The sequence below is a fragment of the Leptonychotes weddellii genome, chromosome 3 (assembly GCF_054177405.1).
Source record: "Leptonychotes weddellii isolate Sample4059 chromosome 3, ASM5417740v2, whole genome shotgun sequence".
NCBI lineage: Eukaryota > Metazoa > Chordata > Mammalia > Carnivora > Phocidae > Leptonychotes > Leptonychotes weddellii.
The window spans coordinates 108,729,989-108,749,999 of NC_138371.1; the positions used below are offsets into that span (position 1 = coordinate 108,729,989).

The 20,011-nt window shown below is 43.4% G+C and overlaps 3 protein-coding genes across 6 annotated transcripts in view; 2 read left to right on the forward strand and 1 right to left on the reverse strand.

Moving 5' to 3' along the window:
* The window catches only part of LNX2 (ligand of numb-protein X 2), an 81,156-nt gene extending 79,600 nt beyond the window's left edge, over window positions 1-1,556 (reverse strand). For 3 of the 4 annotated variants that reach the window (XM_081814762.1, XM_081814760.1, XM_081814761.1), the window contains exon 1: window positions 1,323-1,555. The gene's annotated coding sequence lies outside the window, so the exon portion shown is untranslated. Of the gene's footprint in view, window positions 1-1,322 lie in introns of all 4 variants that reach the window. The other variant, XM_081814766.1, reaches the window with a different exon arrangement.
* Window positions 1,557-2,150: 594 nt separating this feature from the next.
* LOC102746545 (DNA-directed RNA polymerases I and III subunit RPAC2) lies at window positions 2,151-4,540 on the forward strand. Its single transcript, XM_006749629.3, has 2 exons — window positions 2,151-3,006; window positions 3,967-4,540. The coding sequence occupies exons 1-2, from the start codon at window positions 2,981-2,983 to the stop codon at window positions 4,340-4,342; spliced, it is 402 nt and encodes a 133-aa protein (XP_006749692.1). The 5' UTR covers window positions 2,151-2,980; the 3' UTR covers window positions 4,343-4,540.
* Window positions 3,291-20,011, forward strand: part of LOC102747148 (protein POLR1D-like) — a 43,752-nt gene continuing 27,031 nt past the window's right edge. The window contains exon 1 of the mRNA XM_081814771.1: window positions 3,291-3,363. The gene's annotated coding sequence lies outside the window, so the exon portion shown is untranslated. The remainder of the gene's footprint in view (window positions 3,364-20,011) is intronic.

The window sequence follows — 20,011 nt, forward strand, 5'->3', positions numbered from 1 at the left end:
GGCAACAGGCACTCTACTACATGCTGAATAAATAAATAATGAAAATGTTCTAACTTTATGAGAAGAGAGAAACAAGATACATAATTGGGAGTGTTAACACACAAGTGGGCCAAATTAAAAGTAGTGTTACTGTACTTTGGTCCTGATTTGGACTACCTTTTACTCCTCTGGGAAAACTCACATGTGGGACTTGGACAAACAAAAAGGCCAAACTTTGTTTTTCATGGCTCAAAAAAGCTTGGACAGGCCAGAAAGGATACTAGATCAAACAAAGTCCATTTTCTGAACGGTTGTGGAGATGGGAATCAAACCTGTCAGAGAAAATAAAACTGATCTACTGAGATCCAACTTCATCAGCGCTGCATCACACTACATGCAAGGGAAAAAAAATTTTTTTTAAATCGGTCCTGGGAGGAAAGCCAATTGACAAATAAGTACTACTGCTGCAAGAACGTGAAATTCTTAAAGTGAAGGCAGTTCCTATAAACCAGGGCTCGCAACTGGTTCCTCCTGCCACTGCTTTACACTCAACTTCGTTTCTGGTTTCTGTGATTTAAGGAGAAACATCTATACAGTTAAGCCCATGCCTCAGTGTACTGTAGCCCCTGGTAGATAAGAACGTCTTGATTCCTAACTTTAACAGCAAACTGAAATATCAGAAGAAACACTACCTATGCCAAAAGTCCTTGTTTGAAACATACGGCATAAAGCTTTGAAAGCGAGTGAGGTCCTTCCTGAATGGTGCTTTGTGTGCAACTGCTTCCAAATCGAGATCCATATTTTGAAATTACCTCCTTGAAGACCTGAGATCTCCCACCTCTCCAGCCTCAAGGGAAAGGTCAGAATTCATAGGCAACAGGCTGGAACGTTGGGTATCTCCCTATTCCTTTCCTGGAGAACAAGATCCGATGTAAGGTAGCTAGTGCCACTCTCATTTACAACACACACACAGGAAATAAGAAACTCATCCCCACCTCTTCCCTCCTGGCAAAAGCAAACGACGCAAAGAGCAGCAACACTGTGGCCGGAACCACCAAATGGTAACAGCCGGGGGCCTCCCGCCTCTCCCAGGCGCCTGGCCGGCGGCGGGCACCCGGCTCAGGACAGCCCGTCCCTCCCTCCCCGGACCAGCGCGGCCAGCCCCACAGCGGGGCCGGGTCTACGTCCCGCACAGTCCCGGCGAGCGAGGAGCAGAGCTGCGGAGGTCTGCCGCCTCCCCCGGCTCGGCGCTGCCCCACACCCCGCCGACGCTCGCACCTGAGGCGGCTGCCCGGGACCCGCGACAGGGCGCGGGGCCAGGCGGGCAGGGCAAAGTTACTCACTGGGAAAGCGCGGCCGCCCGGGGCGCGCACCGGCTCCCAGCGCCGCAGCCCAGCGCCAGGTCCGCTCTCCGCGGCCCGCTGAGGGAGCGGGGAGCCAGCCGGCCTCGGCTCCGCCGGGAAACGCCGCCGCCGCTGCCACCACCGCGGATCTCCTGGCAAGAAGTAAACTCTGGCCAAGACTTCACTTCTCAACCGCCCCTGCTGCCTTCCCGGGGGCGAGCGCCGGGGCCGAGCCGCCCAACCCGACACGCACCTGGGCCAACCGGCTGCAGCACAGGGCGGGGAAAGAGGCGGGCCAGAGAGCGGCTCCACCTATCCGAGAGCTCAGGGGGAGGGCCAGGCCGGAGCCGTCACTCCCGGGTTAGAGTGAGCCCACTCCGCCCCTCGCCGCCTGCCCTCCCCCACGCCATCTCGGCTGTCCCTCCCGCCCGCCTGATCCCCCCGCGCAGCAGAAGACACGCTCGAGAAGTGGATCGGCGCTCACCGCAGACCGCCGCAAGGAGAGTGGAACAGCTGGGGGAGGCAGTGAACATCTAGGGGAATCGGGTTGGGGGTAAGAGAACAGGTGGCGCAGGAAAGCAGAAATATAGGTGTGTTGGGGCGAGAGGACTCTGGGGTAAGGTGCAGGGACGGGGACTGACCCGGCTGGAAAGGGCGAGGGGAGTAGGAGGTTGAGGACGGGGGAAGGGGGTTTTTAGCGAAGAACACCTTAGGCGACGGAGAGAGGAGAGGTACGAAGGAAAAAGGAGGGCGGGGAGCGAGTCCGGGTGGTGAAAGGTTGCCGAGGCGGGGGCAGAGGCACCTGGGAACAAAGGTGAGAGGGAGGTTCCGCAGGTGGGGAGGTTTAAGCCAAAAGGGTAAAAGGAAAAGGAAGTCCAGAGCAAGGAGTACGTACGTCTTACAGGTGTAGAAAAGATTCTAGGAGAGAAAGGAAGGGGGAAGAAGAGCAGTTTCCTCCAAGCTCTCGCTCTTCCCCGCAAAGATAAAAACGAAGGTTTATTTTGACCCATTTGAGGTGTGCAGCTGCAAGATCGCGGATGACAAACACAATCTTAAATTCATCCTTTTCTGTTGTGAAATTCATCAAGGTGTATTGATCAACTATAGTTTAAACCTGTCATTCCCTGAACACCCGCCCCCCCCGCCAGGCTTGGGGTCCCGCCAGAGTAACACCGTGCCCCACGGGTCAAGCGGCATGTCTGAAAGAGGTGTGATTCCGCCCTAAGAAGGAAAGTGATTTGGGGGCCGCAGGTAAAGCCCCGCCCCCTTCGCCATCACCTGGCGGAAGGTGCCAAGGGCTGAACGCAAGCGCCCACAGGCGGGTCTCGGCCTTGATGTGAGCCGGGAGACCTACCCCACCTGTCCTGGCTAGCTCAGCAGGCGGACTAGCTCCGGGTGCTCCAGGTGAGCAAGTCCAGCCTGGCCACCGCCCTCCTCGCGCCGGAGCCTGGCCTGTGGGCGGGGCCTCCGGGCCGAACGTACACGCCCCGCCCAGCGGCTGGGCCTCGCCGCGCCGCTGCGGCTCCTCCTTCCTCCTTCCGTCCTCGGCTCCTTCCGTCCGTCGTTCCTTCCTTCCTGCTTCGCCTGCACATTTCGCGGTATGGGTTAGCGCCTCCGATCCGCCAGCACCACTTGAGGATCCCGGAAGCCGCCCCGCGATGGAAGAGGACCAGGAGCTGGAGAGGTAACGGCCGTGGAGGCGGGTGGGCGGTGGGGGCGGGCGGGAGGAGCAGGCCGCGCCCTGCGCCGGGAGCGGGTGGCCGAGGGGCCGGTGGCCGATCGGGGCCTCCGCCTCCGCGGCGCGGTCGGGCCCGGCCCAGCAGCGAGGGCCTGGCTGGGAGGACAGGGGAGGAGAGAGAAGTGGGCGCCTGATCGGGGAGAAGGGGCCCCGACTGGGAAGAGAGGGAAGGACATATGGATGTATATGAGTAGAGGCGCTCCGTACAACTAGGTGTCTTGGAGGGAGCACACGTTATGAGGCCAGAGTTAAGTCCCTAAACTGCCCACCCGAGTGAGAACAGCAGGAGTAAATAAAACTAAGGTAAGACCACGCACCAGGCCTCCGATCGCCGAGTGCTGGTATTAGTGCGTTCTGTCAGGCCTAAGCCCCTGTAACTGTGGCCCAACTTAACTCTGTGTAGATTGCTAATAAAGCGACTCTGCGCTCAGTTCTTTCTCCCTCCTGCTTGATTGACACTTCTCAGAATTTCCATTCTAGTTTATCCCCTACAAATGGAAACCATAGTGGGGCCTGCGCGATGATAATCTGCAGTCCCAATTTTTCAGAAGATTTGTTTTTTGTATGCCTTTAAATACCCTTTCATTCTCTAGCAGAGCCCACCCTATTCTAATCCTATCCCTTTCTCGTGATTCTACCGAAAGAATATTTTAGGAAACATTTAAGTTTGTGCCCTTGTGGCTATGTGGACGGTCAAATGGAGTAGGGAAAAACTGGAGGCAATAATTAAATATTTACTGATAGAACATGTGGAGGCAGGAAAATAAGGGGCTAATACAAATAATTCTATGTAATTGGAATGCATTAGAGTAATATGTTACAATTGTGATATAGTAAATGAAAAGAAAAGCTAGTTACAAAACTATATTCAGTATGATCTCATTTTTATAAAAAATATGTGTGTAGAAAAATATCTGGATTGAAGACCTCAATGGCTGAAGGCGAGAGGAAGACAGCCCTGGAAATGGTCCAGGCAGCTGGAACAGATAGACACTGTGTGACATTTGTATTGCACGAGGAGGACCATACCCTAGGAAATTCTCTTCGTTACATGATCATGAAGAACCCGGAAGTGGAATTTTGTGGTTACACTACAACCCATCCTTCAGAGAGCAAAATTAATTTACGCATTCAGACTCGAGGTGCTCTTCCAGCTGTTGAGCCATTTCAGAGAGGCTTGAATGAGCTCATGAATGTCTGCCAACATGTGCTTGACAAGTTTGAGGCCAGCATAAAGGAATATAAGGATCAAAAAGCAAGCAGAAATGAATCCACATTCTAGTCCCTTATGCACTATACGGGGAGGACTATCCTCTAGGATATTCTCTTCGTGATCTTGCAAAACCCAGAAGTAGAAGTTTGTGATTACAACACGATCTGTCCTTCAGAAAGGCGTGCTTCTAGCTATGACCCATTACAGCTGTTGGAATCCCTGCAAGAACCTTTGTACTCATCTAATAAATTCCCTCTTTTATTTAAACTAATTTGAGTGGTTTCTGTTGCTTCATCTGGAAGATTGACTGTTTCAGGGGTTTTTTGTTTGTTTTTTTTTCTTTTAATTAAGCCAACAGTGAAAGTAAGAAAGCTAGGAGAAAATTAGAGGCCTAGACAAGGGCTTTGATCAAGGGAATTCAAAAGAATATGCATTCATGGCTGTGATTGGGGGAGAGGGAGAGATGCAATAGAGCATGACCCCAGATACACTGTGGTTGGTTGAAAAAAAGAAAGAAAGAAAGGTGGAAGTGGGAGGAGGATTTAGCTTCTTGCTAGATATTTTTTAGTAAATCATGAGAGAATTAAATCTTTTGCTACGACTGGTAGGTTGGGCAAGGGTGGGGAAGAACTTGAAAGAATTGTGAGAATTCTGGTTTCACAGGAGAGTTAGGTAGGATCTAGCTCCATCTTTGTGGTAGCATATTATAGGATAGGTGCCAGTTTACTGCTTTAATTTCAGGACACTAATAAAATATTTTGCCAGAAAGGACCTAAGTAGGTCCAGAGAGTTTATATTATAAAAGGAGAAAGCTGGCATGACATCTTCAGTCCTTATGTGGGTATCTAAGTATAGCCCATGGTTACAATAAGGATGGGGAAAACGAAATTTCCGTGTTGGGAAAAGATTTTTTTTTTTTAAACTTAAAATATTAGTGAACCACTTCTGAGCTGTCTTATTAATCTCATCAACCTTGTCTCATATCTGTCCTACCCCAACTTGGCTCTTAATTCATCCTAAATCTTTTGTCAACTTTGAACCTGAGCATCCCACCCCCAGCACTCTGTGCTTTGGGGCCTTTGTTTTTGCTGTTCCATATTCCTGGAACACCCTTACTCTGCTCTGCCCTAGGGCACGTAAGAACTTAAGGTCAGACTCCCACCCTAGTTTGGGCACTTGTATGTGCTTTCATTTTACTCCTGCGTTTCCCGGTCTTGGATTTACTATGCTATTGTTAGTGCTTATATTGTCTACCCACTATACTGACTTGCAGCACGATGCCTGATGGGTAGTAGACAATTAGAAAATACTAGCTAAATCCATGTCGGTAGTTATGGCATATAACCTTTTATTCACTCCAATCAGACCTCCTTCTACTAGTCTGGCCTAGAACCTATATTTCCTGCACTCAGCTTCTTTGGATAAATATATTTCTGTATTTATTGAGCACCTGGTATATACCAGGCCCTGGGATGGAACAGTATTGGATGAGACACAGGTCTTGTTCTCCTAGAGCATACATACAGGAGTGAGTTGTTTTTTGTTTTTGTTTTTTTGAAACTTGGAATTCTGTGAAAACATACAGGGTCAAGATAGAAAACATGAGAGGGCAATCAGCTTGTGGTATGGAAGTCAGGGAAGCTCTTCCAAAGATTACAGGAAGAGAAGGAGCTAACTGCAAAAAGGAGAATGTGTTTTGGTGGAATAGCTGTGCAAAGGTCTTGAGGCGATGGTCTGAGGAATTAAAGATACTGAAAGATTTGCTTATCTGTAGCATGGTAAGCAAGAAGGGCGTAGGCTATGGATTCGGTGAGAAGAGAGTTGGGGTGGTAAGGGGTTTGGATTTTAAGTACAGTGGGAATGACATCTGAATACTTTGAGTACAGTGAAGGGATGAATTCGAGAGGAACTCTTAAGAGTGTCATTGGCCTGGAAGGGCAGCAAGCTAGTGATGGAAAAAGAAGGTTGATTTGAAATATATTTTAGAACTGAATTGGTAAACCTCAGGAATTGGATATGGAAGGCGAGGAGACATGACTCCCACTTAGTTTTGGGGCCAAAGTACTGAAACAGGAAGCTTAAGGGGAAAAATAGGTTGGAAAGTGGAAAAGGTAACTGGAATCAAAAGTTCCATTTTGAATGTGGTAGACAGTGGATATGTGAGTTGGAGGCCATGCACAACATCTAAGCTACAGAGAAACTTTGTGAGTTCTTGCCATCAAAATGATGTAAATCCATAAAAACGAGTGTGATAAAAGAAGCAGGCCCAAGACTAAGCCCTTGGAAAGCTCAGCATTAAAAGTTAGGTATAAAAGTAGCAACCAGTGAGGTGTAGAAAGTAGAGTTGTGGAAGCCAGTGCTTTCAGAGAGGGAAAAATGATGTTGAATGAGACACATGGGGACAGAAAAGTGTTGATTGGCATTAACAAGGAGGTTGTTGGGCACTGGGCATATTAGTTTAGTGCCTGAGAAGGCTAAACATGAGCACTCATTGTATAGAAAAAGGGCTTAGTTTGGGTTTTCCAATCAAGAAAATACACTGTAGGGCATTGGAGAGTTAAATGTTAGTGGGAGCAGGGATGAGGGAAGGTCAAAGTCATAGTGCTGGGATAGGGAGTGTTTTAGAGTGATTTGAAAGAGATTCTGGAAAGCCAGTGTCAGTTGCAAGGAAATTAGCACTTGAAGATGTAAGGAAGACCTAAGGGGATAGGTGGGAAAGGATCAAAAATTTCTTTGCCTCATCTAAAATTTTGCCTCTGAGTATTCCTTGTGGGGATGGTAAACAGGATTATTTAAGTGAAGTTTAATACCTCTGAACCAAGACCTTCAGGAGATGAAAGCAAAGCTTAATTAGTGGACATAGAGGTGTAGGATGATGAGAGTAGACTGAAGTAATTAATAGCAGTACAGGGAAATGCACCCATTGGTGACTACCACCACAGCTCATGGCTTCATTGCTCTTAAGAGGATTTATCATCACTGATAATGTGGCTTGCTGGCTTGAATCTGTTTAGAGTGGCCATAAACTCAGAGGTTCATACAAAACAACTTTAGAAGACAGATGGGGGGAAGGAAGAAAGTGAGGGCAGGGCAGGCAGGGTAACGAAGAGTCAAGTATGAGTGGAAGGAATTTGCATGAAGTCTGTGGAACCTGAGGGAAGACTGAATTGGTCTATAAAAGGGTGAGGGACATAAATAGGAGTCAAATGTATTTATATAAACTGAAAACTTGATCAGTACCTCTGATTTGCTAATAGCTTTTCACTCTAAATAAACTAGTATTAATGATTTAAAATTAGAAATCTTGTTCAGCTGTAAAGCACTATGCCTTTTGAAGAGCCAATCATTAAATAAAATGATTACATACCAAAGGCTTTTAATATATACTAATTTGAGTACTTGCGCAGCACTTTCTATTTTCAAAGCACATTACAAACTAATTATTTATAAATTGCATATAGCTGTAACATGTAAGTGCTCTAAATAGTTGGTATAACACACAGGTGCCTACAAAATCTCTGTAGTGATTTAAAAAAAAAATGTCTACACAAAAAGTAGACCATTTAGTACCATTCTGACCAAAGAGTGTCTTGCATTTCAAGAAATAAAGCATATCAAGTTTTATGGCACACTGTTCCCCACCCTTCTTTGCCTCCTTGAAACATTAAGATTGTAGATAGTCCCCAGATCACTAGACAAGAGTCATCTTTTTGGTTAGCATAATTTAAAGTCCGAGACCATCTCTGTAACATCCCTCAGACTGGGCTCCTAGGAAGTATACCCAAATCCACCAGTCTGCTTTCAAATACTTGTAAAGACCCCAAATCCAGCGCTTTTGTCCTCAGATTCTTGGGTTTTTGTTTTTGTTTTTTCTTTTTGAAACTTTATCAACTGTCTTGGTACAATTACTGTGTGGTCTGCAATTTTTTTTAATGACTTCCTTCCGTACCTAGATTATTGGATCTCTGTACAGCAAAAGTGAACCTAGTAGGAGCACAGCCCTAAGAAATGGAAAAGATAACAATACAATATGGGTCTGTCAGAAAAAGCCTTGTGCGGTTTTGGAGAGAGGGCAGACAACAGTTATACATGTGAAAAAGAAAACAAATTGTATTTATGATAAAGTGTCCTCTAACGTACAGTGTTGAGTAAGTCTCTCAGACCAGGATGGGTGAGAGATGCTTGTGAAACAAGGATTGTTCCATGAGCATCTACTCTGCCAGCCACTGTCCTAGGCACCGTAGAGAACAAATAAGATGGGTAGAGTCTGCCTTCCAGTAACTCATTGAGTATTAAAGTTGGCAGACTTGTAAAATAAATACAGTATTCCAGGATAAATCGTTTTCTCTTTCCCAGTGTAAAGGAGCTAGTAAAGATTCCTGAGCTAGGGAATGCCCCAAAGTTTTTAATTTTTTTTTTCTTATCCCTTGCCTGTACAGAATGGATAAGTGGAAGGAAGCATTGTAAGACAGTAGTGAGTTCGGCGGCGTTTCTAACAGTCCAGGTGTAATGTAAGGAGGGCGTAAGTGTAGGAATGGAGCTAGGAGAATGGATACACAAAACCGCTAAATAAGAATCAAAATACTTGGAGACAGAGTCTTTGTAGGAGTAAAGGTAAAAGAAGGATTGAAAATGGTCCCATATCCCTGTCTTTTATCCCTTTGTTTTTCCACCACTCCCTCACAATGAAAACCAGTATGGCAGGATTTACCATCTCCTCACCTCCCCAACCTGTCCTTGCTTCTCAGTGTCCATGCATGCAACCACCCTCCTCTCCTTCCCTCACCCACATCAGAATTCACAGGTTTAACAAGGCTGGGAATCCAGGGCTGCAAGTGGGAAGATGGAGGGTCAGGACACTGAGCTGGATCTTGATCTTGCCGCTGTGTGCCCTCAACCAGTTGCTCTCCTCAAAGGCAACATTTCATTCATTCATATTCATTCCATAAATATTATTGCAGGTACAATTTAGGTAGTAGGAATAAAGCAGAGAACAAACTGCCCCACAAGCAGTTTATTTTCTAACAGCAGATATATAAAATACATAAATACATGATGTGATTTAAGGGTGGTGGTATAAATGGGAAGTAAAAGAAGGATGGGGATAGGAAGGGTGAGAGATTGAGTAGTTAGGGCAGGCCTTTCAGAGAAGTTGACATTTGAGCAGAGAAATAAAAGAGAGACCAAGGACATGTGAGACTATACCCAGAATTTTCTAAAAACAGATTATTCAACAATGCAAAAGCAAAATTACAAACCTTTTTTTTTTAATATTTTACTTTTTTTTTTTTAAGATTTTATTTATTCATTTGAGACACAGAGATAGAGAGAGCATGAGCAGGGGGAGAGGCAGAGGGAGAGAGAGAAGCCGGCTCCCCGCTGAGCCAGGAGCCCAATGTGGGGCTCGATCCCCGGACCCTGGGATCATGACCTGAGCCGAAGGCAGATGCTTAACCATCTGAGCCACCCAGGCGCCCCTACAAACCTTTTTAAAGGAATAAACTTTTAGCACTGTGTGTATGTGTTTGTGTGTGTGTCGTTCTTAATCTGTGCCTAAAATTATATCATTTATCTTTAATCTGTGTATGTATTTATAATATATAGTAAAGAAAAATTATAGTAAAGAATACCAAGTTACTGGGACAGTAGGATATTGTAAGAGTTTTAGTTTGGCTAGTATATGTAGGGGCGTTGATTTTAATGGGCACTTTTTTCTTTTTCCTTTTTTTTTTTTTTTTTTTTTAAGGAAAGTATATCTTAGGAGCAGAAATTGATGCGCTTGGGATCCTGAATATCTTAGCGTATGAGTTCAGAGGTTGCAGTGTTGGAATCATACTTCCTGGGTCTTGTATTGGCTGTAGAGTTTTTAGCTATGTGACCTTGGACAAGCTGTTTGACCTCTTTGTGCCTGGGCTTCCTCATCTGTAAAATTGAGATGACAATAATACTTGTCATATAGAGATATTATAACAATTTAGATAATATTTTCAAAGTTCATAGGATAGTATCTGGTCCATAGAGTATGCTCTTAATCAGTGTTAGTTATTAATGTTATTATAATATCATGAATTGTGTCAAACAAGCTGGTTTCATTCATATTTCTTCCAAGTGAAAACCTGAAGGCAAAAGACCTGTTATTTTTGTTTCCTCTAGCCCAGGGCAGCACTGTAATAGAAATTTGTGGACCCCTGTATGAAAGGTTATCAGTCTGCTACAGCCATTGCTTTTAAGAACGATATTTTAAAATAACATTCCTACTTATAGAATATAGGTAAAAATCAAAGAGAAATTGATTGTGTTTCTCCTCTTTTCACAAAGAAATTAAGATGGAACATTCATAATCTTTCCTAAGCTTCAAGACAAAGGTTAAGCAGGAAGGAAAGCAAGTTCTATAGCAGATGGCCACCTGTCTTGGTGCTAGGTATCTGAATTTTGATAGGAAGCCAGGCTAAGCATAAAATTGCATGAAATAGAATATATTGATATTGTATCTAATAGTACTAATCCTCGGTAGATTCCATATTTGTTACGCAAGACATTTACTATATATCAAAGAGAAGAGCTGCCTGTGTTTTTCTAAGTTTACCATGCCATTTGGGTCAGACCTCAAAAAAATTGTAGATAATGCCTCAACCAATTCTATTAAAAGGATTCCACAAGAAAATCAAACTCCTAGAGCATGTAGCTGATGGAGACTGCACTATTGGCTTGAACAACAGTTTGGGGTTTGGAGTTTTTTTCTTTCTTTTTTTTTTCTTTTTCAAGGGTGAAAGAGGCTTTCTTTCTGGGGCCTCTTTTTCAAGGTAGTACTATATAGAAGTGAAGGATAAGGACTCTGAAGTTAGAAGCCTGGTTTAAATCTCGGCTCTACCACTTTCTAACTCATAAATACAGGATAGTGTCTTAACATTTCTGACCCTCAGTTTCCTTATCTGTAAAATACCAACTTTATAGGGTTATGGTGGAGAATGAGGGAAATAAAGCACTTAGCACAATTCCTAGTGTAAATACTCAAATATTAGCTATTACTATTGTTGTATTGGTCATTGTTTAAGCCAATTAGTGGTGATTAGCATAGTGGCCTTCATAGTGTTGGTTGGGTCTCATTATCCGTGGGAGACCTCAAAGCTGCCTTGTACCAACTGGTCTCTGGCTTTCCACATCATCACCTGTGACCGTCTGCCCCACTGGCCTCAGTTCTTTCATATCTACCTAGCTGGTTCCCCTTTCAGAGCCTTGGCACTTGCCCTTTACTTCCCTAGACTCCCTTCCCTAAATCTTCACATGGCCTGTCTCTTTTCAAGGTCATTTACTCAGAGAAACATCCTTGACCACTGTGTTACTTATCCATTGCTGTATAACAAATTGTCCTAAAACTTAGTGCTGAAAACAAAAAACATTTCCTACAGTTTCTGTGGGTCAGGAATCTGGTTAGAGCTTAGCCGGATAAATCTGACTCACAGGCTGCAATCAAGGTGTCATCTGGGCTGCAGTCCTCTCGAGGCTGGAATGGGTGGATGATTTGCTCCGAAGCTCACTCACCTGGGACTGCCTCCTGCCATGGTATCTGGCTTCCCCCAGAGCAAGTGATCCAGGAAGTAGAGAACTCAAGATGGAAACCACAGTCTTTTTATACCTTAATCTCAGAAGTGATATCTGCCATTTATTTCTGCCCTATTCTGTTTGTTAGAAGCGAGTTACTAAGTCCAGCCCACACTGAAGGTGGGATTATACAAGGGTATGAATAGCAGGAGGTGGAGATCCTTAGGACCATCCTAGAGACTACTTAACCACAACTGCCTTCTCTAAAACAGCCTGTGCACCTGCATACAAACCTCCATCATTTTCTGTCCAGGACCTGCTTCATTCTTCATAGTACTCATCGCTACCCGACCTTGTATTGTGTATTTATCTGTTGTCTAACTCCACTTGAATATAGGCTCCCTGAGGGCAACGGCTTTGTCCTTGTTTGCCTTTGTATTCCCAGCACTTGAAATCATTCAGGCACATATAGGCATCCCCATTAATATTTAATCAGTAAATGAATGACCGTGTATGATTGAATGTCAGTGTCAGTGTGACTGCCACAATAGGGAGGAAAAACTGCGCAGAAGGACTGAAGGTTCGTAATGACATTATATTGTACGCTCATCAGCTGACATTTGCATACTCAGAGCCACTGCAGTAACAAGCCTTTAAGAAAAAAAAATTCTTAGGGCGCCTGGCTGGCTCAGTCAGTAGAGGATTGCAACTCTTGATTTCAGGGTCTTGAGTTCGAGCCCCACATTAAGCAGAGAGATTACTTAAAAAAGGAAGGAAGGAAAGAAGAGAGAGAAAGAGAAACAAAGAAAAGGAAAGAAAAGAAGGAAGGAAAGGGAGGGAGGAAGGAAGGAAGAAAGGAAAGAGAGAGAGAAAGAAAAAAAAGAAAAAAAGGTTCTTGAGTGAGGCAAGGAAGCATGCCTACCCTGTGACTTCGATGGGAAGAAGAGCTGAAGTGATTAACATCTTAGCCGAAATAAGGGTGGTTGTACTTTATAACCTATTTCATTTATGTCTTCTCCCTCTCCCTAAGAACCTTTGATATTGCCAATCCTTCCCACCTTTTCCCAAGCTACATTTATCTTTCTCCTATTGGTCTAAAAGAAATATCTCCCACTTGAGGGTGATCAAAGGACATTTTTATTTTGCAGTATTGGAAGAGTGGTCCTGATTATCCTTGAGATCTTGTGTCCACAGAATTCTCGTGGGGCCAAAGTTGTAGGATCATTGTTGTGGGTACTGTGAGATAGAATTCAAAGGGTTTGCTTTTAAGGTATGCCGTTTTGTTGATACCAAATACTATATCCGTTTCCTGATGGGCTGTCTGATAAACCTGTGCCCTTATTACAAATAGCATTGCTTTGGCAAAATACAGAATATGGGCAATTTTTTTTTTCCAGCCACTATTTCAAGTCCTGCTATGTGCTAGGTACTAGGGGTGCAAAGATGTATCTCATTTGGTTCCTGAGCTATGTATTACTGAAGTCCTGAAGGAAAGGTATCGGTTCTTCTAATTCTTCCATCTTGTTTAAAATTGTGGCCCCTCCTCCAACACTCTGACCCTCAGCATTTTCTTTATATAGCACTTAATGCCTTATGACACATATAGAATTTACCTATATATTGCCTATATTCTATATTGCCTATTCCTCCGCGCCCCCTTACCCCAGTCACCACCACTATCACCTAAGCTCCATGAGGGCAGAGGTCTTGTCTGAATGCTCACTGCTGTATCTGTAGACCCTGGCCCATAGTGGATGCTCAAAAAACATTTATCAAATGAATAAATAGAAGATCGACTCTGTATTTTTTTTCATTGACTAGTCTAAGAGCTTAATTTTAATTTGAAAGGTTAAAATAACTATCCTATAAGCTTTGGGATTGTCAGGGAGGAGACAGACAGACCTAGGAATTCATTTAGGCAAAAGATGCCCATGAACAGAGGAGGCAAAGGTAGACTGCCAAAGGGGTAGCCTGCCCAGTGGGAACGAAGTGGATCTCGTGAATGAATCTACCAGGTGGTAGGTGGGTCCATAAAGGTCACCTAAGCTAAAAAGAGCTGGTCGTGTTATTTCTACACATCTAAGAAGGAAAGGCTTTGGATCTGGAAGGCCAAATTGGCAAGTGAGTGCATCTTACATGAATGCGAACTGACCCCCAAGGCAGCCACTGTTGGTTTCGAGAGCATATGCTCTACCTTATATACCTACTGCATGGTTTCAGATTTAGGGAGTTCACAGGTTAATATTTCCCAAAATAAAATCTAATAGGGTGAACTACGTAGGATTGCTTAGGTTTTATTTTGCCATTGAAAATGAACTTTCCCTTACATTGATGGAAAATGGTCAGAAATCTCAGTCTCTCTATGGCCTGATAGCGCGTGAAGCCTTCCAGTGTGTGTTTTCCGGTACCACCAAGCAATGAGCTCCATTCCGTTTTGACACTTTCTACCTGAAGACAGCATCCGAGTTCACTGGTTTGGGGCTTAAGTGCCACAGACTGTGCACCCTTGCCTCACCCCCCTTGAAATGCCAATCATGAGTCCAGATTATTGCCTGTGCTTCTGACCTGCTGGCTATAAATTGGAGGCCCCTACAACTCCCTACTCAATTTGCTAGAGCAGCTCACAGAACTCAGAGAAACATTTACTTAGGTTTATCAGTTTATTACAAAGGATGTAGAGGAACAGCTAGATGAAGAGGTACCGTAGTGTAAGGTATGTGGGTCGCGTGTGGAGTTTCCACTTCCTCTCTCTCCCTGGATCTTCACATGTTCACCAGTCCGGAAGCTCTCTGAAACCTCTCCTTTGGGTATTCGAGGAGACTTCATTAGGCATGATTAAATCCTTGGCCTTTGGTGACGGCTTCATTTCCAGCTCCTCTCCCTGCCCCAGGGGCCTGGGGGTAGGACAACCAACAGCCCCCATTTTTAGGTGACCTAGGGGCTTTCTAAAAGTCACCTCCCTAACAAAAGACACCTTTATTGCTCTCTTCATTTAGGAAATTCCAGGGTTTTAGGGGCTCTTTGCCTGGAACAGATAAAGACCAAATATTTATTTAATATAAATCACAGTATCACAAGGCCAAAACAAAGAATAAATGGACCATTGTATAATTCGACGCCTGGTGTGCCATTTTTATTACATTAGCTCCACAATAAGATGAGGAGATTCTTGCCGTTTTCCCTTGGATCCTCATGAACAGCTCTTAATTTCTCACCACCATACTTGCTAAGTTATATATGGGATCTCAGAATCAATTTTAACTGGAACTCAGATTTCAAGTTCAGGTCGTTGACATTCCGTAACTAAAATTATTTCAGATCTGGTTTGTTTGCTTACTCTGTTCTGCATACTTACACATAAATCCTGGGGCTTGGAATACTTAACAGGATTTTTATTCCAAAGCGATTAATCTAAAATATAAAATGTAAGCATCAATTATCATTTCATTCCCTGAAAATGAAGAATAAAGAGTATCATCATCATGTTCTTTGTGTGTCGGAGTAAATGCGATGGATTTATGTTCTGCATCAGATTTTATAATCTAAGCTTTCTGGACTTAGTCCTACAAATTTATTGCTGTTTGTTTCTTTATTTACATGGCAAAGATCGTACGTTGTTCTTAAATGGATGGAGAAAATTGGAATGTCTGATTAGACACTATTCTGCTGAAAATGTCTGTCTTTTGAAGTGTCAGCCTACAGGTGTGTCCCTGCCTGCTGCCCAGACTTGCAGCAAGCACGCCAAGGGTTCCCTTCTATTTTCTTGCTCTAATAAATTGGTCCCCATCAGAGAGCAATGTGCTTCAGAACAAGCCAGGACAGGAGGAAGCCAACTGGGCTTATCCCTAGCCAGAAGCAGACAGCCAAGCAGACACGTAACTGTGACTGTAAAGTAAGTTGATTGATTTGCCTAGCCACATGGAAAACCAGTTTACTTTTCCTTCAAGGTAGAGAGTGTTTTTCCCATTTACAGGAAAGGAAACTGAGGCCCGGAGAAGTAACCAGACTAAGGGTATACGGCTAGTATGTGGGTATGACGCAAGACAGCCTGATTCCTCAGGCTCAGCTTCTCATGTCCGTGATGATGCCCATGTTACCTCCCTCAGGTACATAGGAAGGTAACAAAGCTTTGTCAGAGCATATGCTCCAAAGAGTTCAATTTGAGGGAAAAACTGTGGACCAGTAATTCTTGTTTATTTCCAAGTTCAGGCTGAAACATGATGGAAATGAGGCTGCTCTTTGTATATCTTAACCATGAAAAGAGTCAGTGAGTTAGAGAGTATCTGGTTAGGAAACCAGATAGGGATTTCCTAATACTTGGTTGGTGAAAATACCATTTTCCATCTTGTTAAACTTCATCGGCATTATCTTTACATTCATTTTAACTGTTTAATCCATGTTGTACCAAAGCAGCACTTCATCATCCTGAAAGTGTAGAAAATATCTTCACAGATCAAGTAAATTAAGGGTGTGTGTTAGTTGAAAGGACTCTGGATGTGGAGTCAGAAAGGTCTGGGGGGGAGAATCAGGTGTACCCCTTACCAGTTGACCTTGGACAAGTCAGCCCTAGTTACCTAACGAAAAGGGAACAATAACTTCAAGGGTTCTTCTGAGGGTCAGTGAGATAATTTATTATGTTGTTAATCATTATGCCCATGATAGATACTATTACATAATATTTGTGTGTTTTAGTTAACACAATTATCAATACTATATAGCCATTTTTTTAACTTCTTAAAATAACACCTTATATTTGTTCAGTGCTTTATAGTTACAAAGTAATTATATGTATGATTGTATTTGATCCCCATAAGAATTCTGAAAGATGAGTAGAGGTATCTTTATTTTACAGATACGTAACCAAGATCACAAGATCACTGAGCCTAATAAGTGGCAGGACTGGGACACATCCTTTTCTCTACTCGGTTGTAGCTGCTTTGTCATTTTCTTAAGGAGACTTGAACATGTCTTTGATTGAGATCTAGAAAGTAAGAACGGCATAATCCCTCTCTGAAAAGCATCAAGAGATGGAGTAGGGAAGGTAAAAAGATAGAACAATTACTTGGAAATTCCATTTAATCTAGGTCTTTCAGGTAAGAAACCCTGCTCCGAAGCTTGAACTATCCAGAATGTGTGTTTTTGTATTGTACACATTAACTAGGAAGTTACCCACCTGCCCATATTGCCTGGAGCAGACCTAGTTCAAGAATGAAAGCAATGAACTGTTTGAAAAGCTGAAGAACTGGACCACTCACTGGCTTTCTTTTTATACATAGGATAGGGGGCTTTTGTATAATTTGTTTCTGATCACGTATTTCATGGGTTCTGGCTGTTTGAGGTCTTTCCCTTCCAACTGGTTCTCCGCTGTCTCCCTGTTAGCCCTTTAAAATCTCACTCAGTCTCACCAGAGGACTTGGTTAGCTCTGTCAAGCAGGCTGATTATTTTGATATCAAGTACATTGTACACAGGGAATTTCCTCTGGCTATATATAGGAAGATAGAATTTCCTTTATGTTATTTGGACCGATAAAATCCTTCCACTTTTCATCAAAACAGAAATAATACAAGGGATAAAAATGAACATTCTGGAAGCTTTTCTTTACAGAATAAAAATGGAGATACTGAGATTAAAAAATACTTTGTTTTGCCAAATTCAGATCCTTAAGGGAACTACACTGTCCCTCCCAAGAAACATCAATACAAAGAAAGCCCCTTATATCTCTCATCTTTCTCATTCCTCACAATGCATCTGCAAGCTAGGACTTAATCTCATTTTACAGAGGGAAACACACTCAGAAGGTGTATAACTTGCCCTCGAACACCCAGCTGGCTGGTGGACCTGGCTCCCATTATACCACACTGTTTTCCAACATAAAACACGGGTTTGACTATTAAAAGGTTTTGATCTATCATGCTTTGAAGTTAATAATTTGGGTAATTTTTATGTAGGTTTTCGTTTTTATATGATTAGGCAGTCATAGTAAATTACTTAAAGAAACATTTGCCAGGCCGAGTGAGTTCCAGTTGTACCATTCCTGAATCCAGCCAGGACTAAGTTTCCCAAAAGCCCTTGCTGGGCAGGGTTTGCTACCTGCGTGTGTTTCAGAACACAATTGTGGACATACTGTAGCACTGGGATGGTGTTAGTGCTGCTCTTTGCAGTGTTGGTCTCTAAAGGTAATGATCCTGGGCGAAAATATCATAATTATATGTCTATCCCCTTATATTTCCTACCAGGATGATGGAGAAATGCCATCTTAGGTTGGGGAGGTGGGGGGAGAGAAATACTGATAATTTTGAGTTAAATTTTCAAAAACAAAAGGTAACTATTTAGTTTTTCATTTTGGTTTCTTTCCTTCCATATTATAGTAAAAAAAAAAAAAAAAGAGCCCTGTAAATATTTGGACTTGAGGCCTCTCTGGAAACACTGTTTAGGAATTAATATAGAAATTTAGTGTATGGCCCAATTTCTATCAAGCAAATGCTAAGGGAGAATTGTGAATTTGGGGGTTTTGATATTTCAAGTGAGATGTGGAATTAGGTTCTGAGCCTTTGTATTGACAACACAGTGCCCTTTTCTGTAAGCGTAAGTGTACATCAGATGTTGGGAGCAGGCCAGATTATGCTGTTTAGATAATCAGCACGATATATCTCTCTCAGAATTTTCCCCTCCAGTCTCAATTGGATACCTGTTCCATTTTTAACACAGTTCTAAACTCTCCACTAGCATTGCTCCAGCCAGTGAAACGGCAGCTGCTGCCCCACCCCTAAGGACGGATTACATGTCAGTAATACACACAAGGACTCTAGTAGGTGCAGCTACTTAAAAGCATAGCAGTAATAAAGGGACAGGACAAATTGTGTTTAAGGTTTTTGACATTTATCTGTAAAATGCATAGTGAAACATTTGCTCCAGAGCATGCTTTCCTATTTCCCTTCTTGGTTAGATCATCACATGCAAGTCATTTATAGGTCTGAATAATGAAGTGTTACTTCAGAGTTGACTAGATCTTGAGTGTCCTGTAGCTGGCTGGTGCCCAAATCACCAGTTGTATTACCCTGAATGGATCCTTTCCTTTGGCTGTTGATCTGTTGTTTGTATGGTACGATATGAACCTAAAGCTTGGGTTAGCCGGCGATGGAATTGCCTCTGCTTTGGGCATTTCTCCTGCAGCACTTAGCCCTCCTGTGCTGGTTGGCTCCTACCCTTTGGGTATCTCCGCAGCCTTTCTGGTGCCGCCTCCTGAGCTGTTTGTCTCACCATCTGGAGGAACGTGTTTGCGTTGCAGTGGAGCTCCGTACCTTCTGCGGGCTGCAAGGGAAGCCTCTCTGGGGGCTTTAGAAGGAAGTATAAAACCTTACTTGCACAGTTGTGCGGTTTGGGCTGACTTGTTTAGGGAAGCCATCTAAGTTGAGTACTTTGAACTTCTTAAAAGGTTTTCTTCAGAGGGATACTACTCCCAAAGTTAGATTCATATGTGTGCCTACCTGCTTAATTCCATTAACCGCTACATTATAGAAATAATGGAATTTTCCCCCCGTGCACTTGTATGTACAATAGCCAAGAATTTTTTAAATTGGAAAATGGGATTGAAAATTGCCCTGTTTTACTTAAATTCATTGTTATATAAATTAACGCCTGAAAGACAACTTGAAATGCTGGAGGGTTTGTAAAGAGTCTAGAACATAGTGATTGGTTTCAATAAATTATTTTTGTACGGTACATTCTTGTACCTAATTACCGATGTAGAAAATATTGTCTGTGTGTATGTGTACTTTTTTTTCCCCCCAGAAACTCTCTGCCAGTTTTGTAGGGGAAACTACTATATCTCTCCAAGTATTCTTTGATACCTAGTGTGAAAGATAAGAGAACATGGGCGGTCAAGAGGAGGCCCAGGGCTGGCAGTCCACAGGCGTGAGGGAAGCACACTTGTCAGGATGGGTTCCTCTCTTCCATGGGCTCTTCATCATATCTTGCCTCTGTAGGCTGGACTCTGCCTTGCACCGAGAGGCCCGGGGTGGTCACTGAGCCTGTGTTGGTGCCTATGAAGTGCAGGCTTTCTCTTCCTCTCAACTCACTGTGCATTGCTGGATTTCTAAGAATTAGGTGTATCAATAGGTTTTCTTCCTGTCCAATTTCTAAAAATTACTTAATTCAATTGATGACAGGTAAATTTTTTATCTTGAAATGCTACT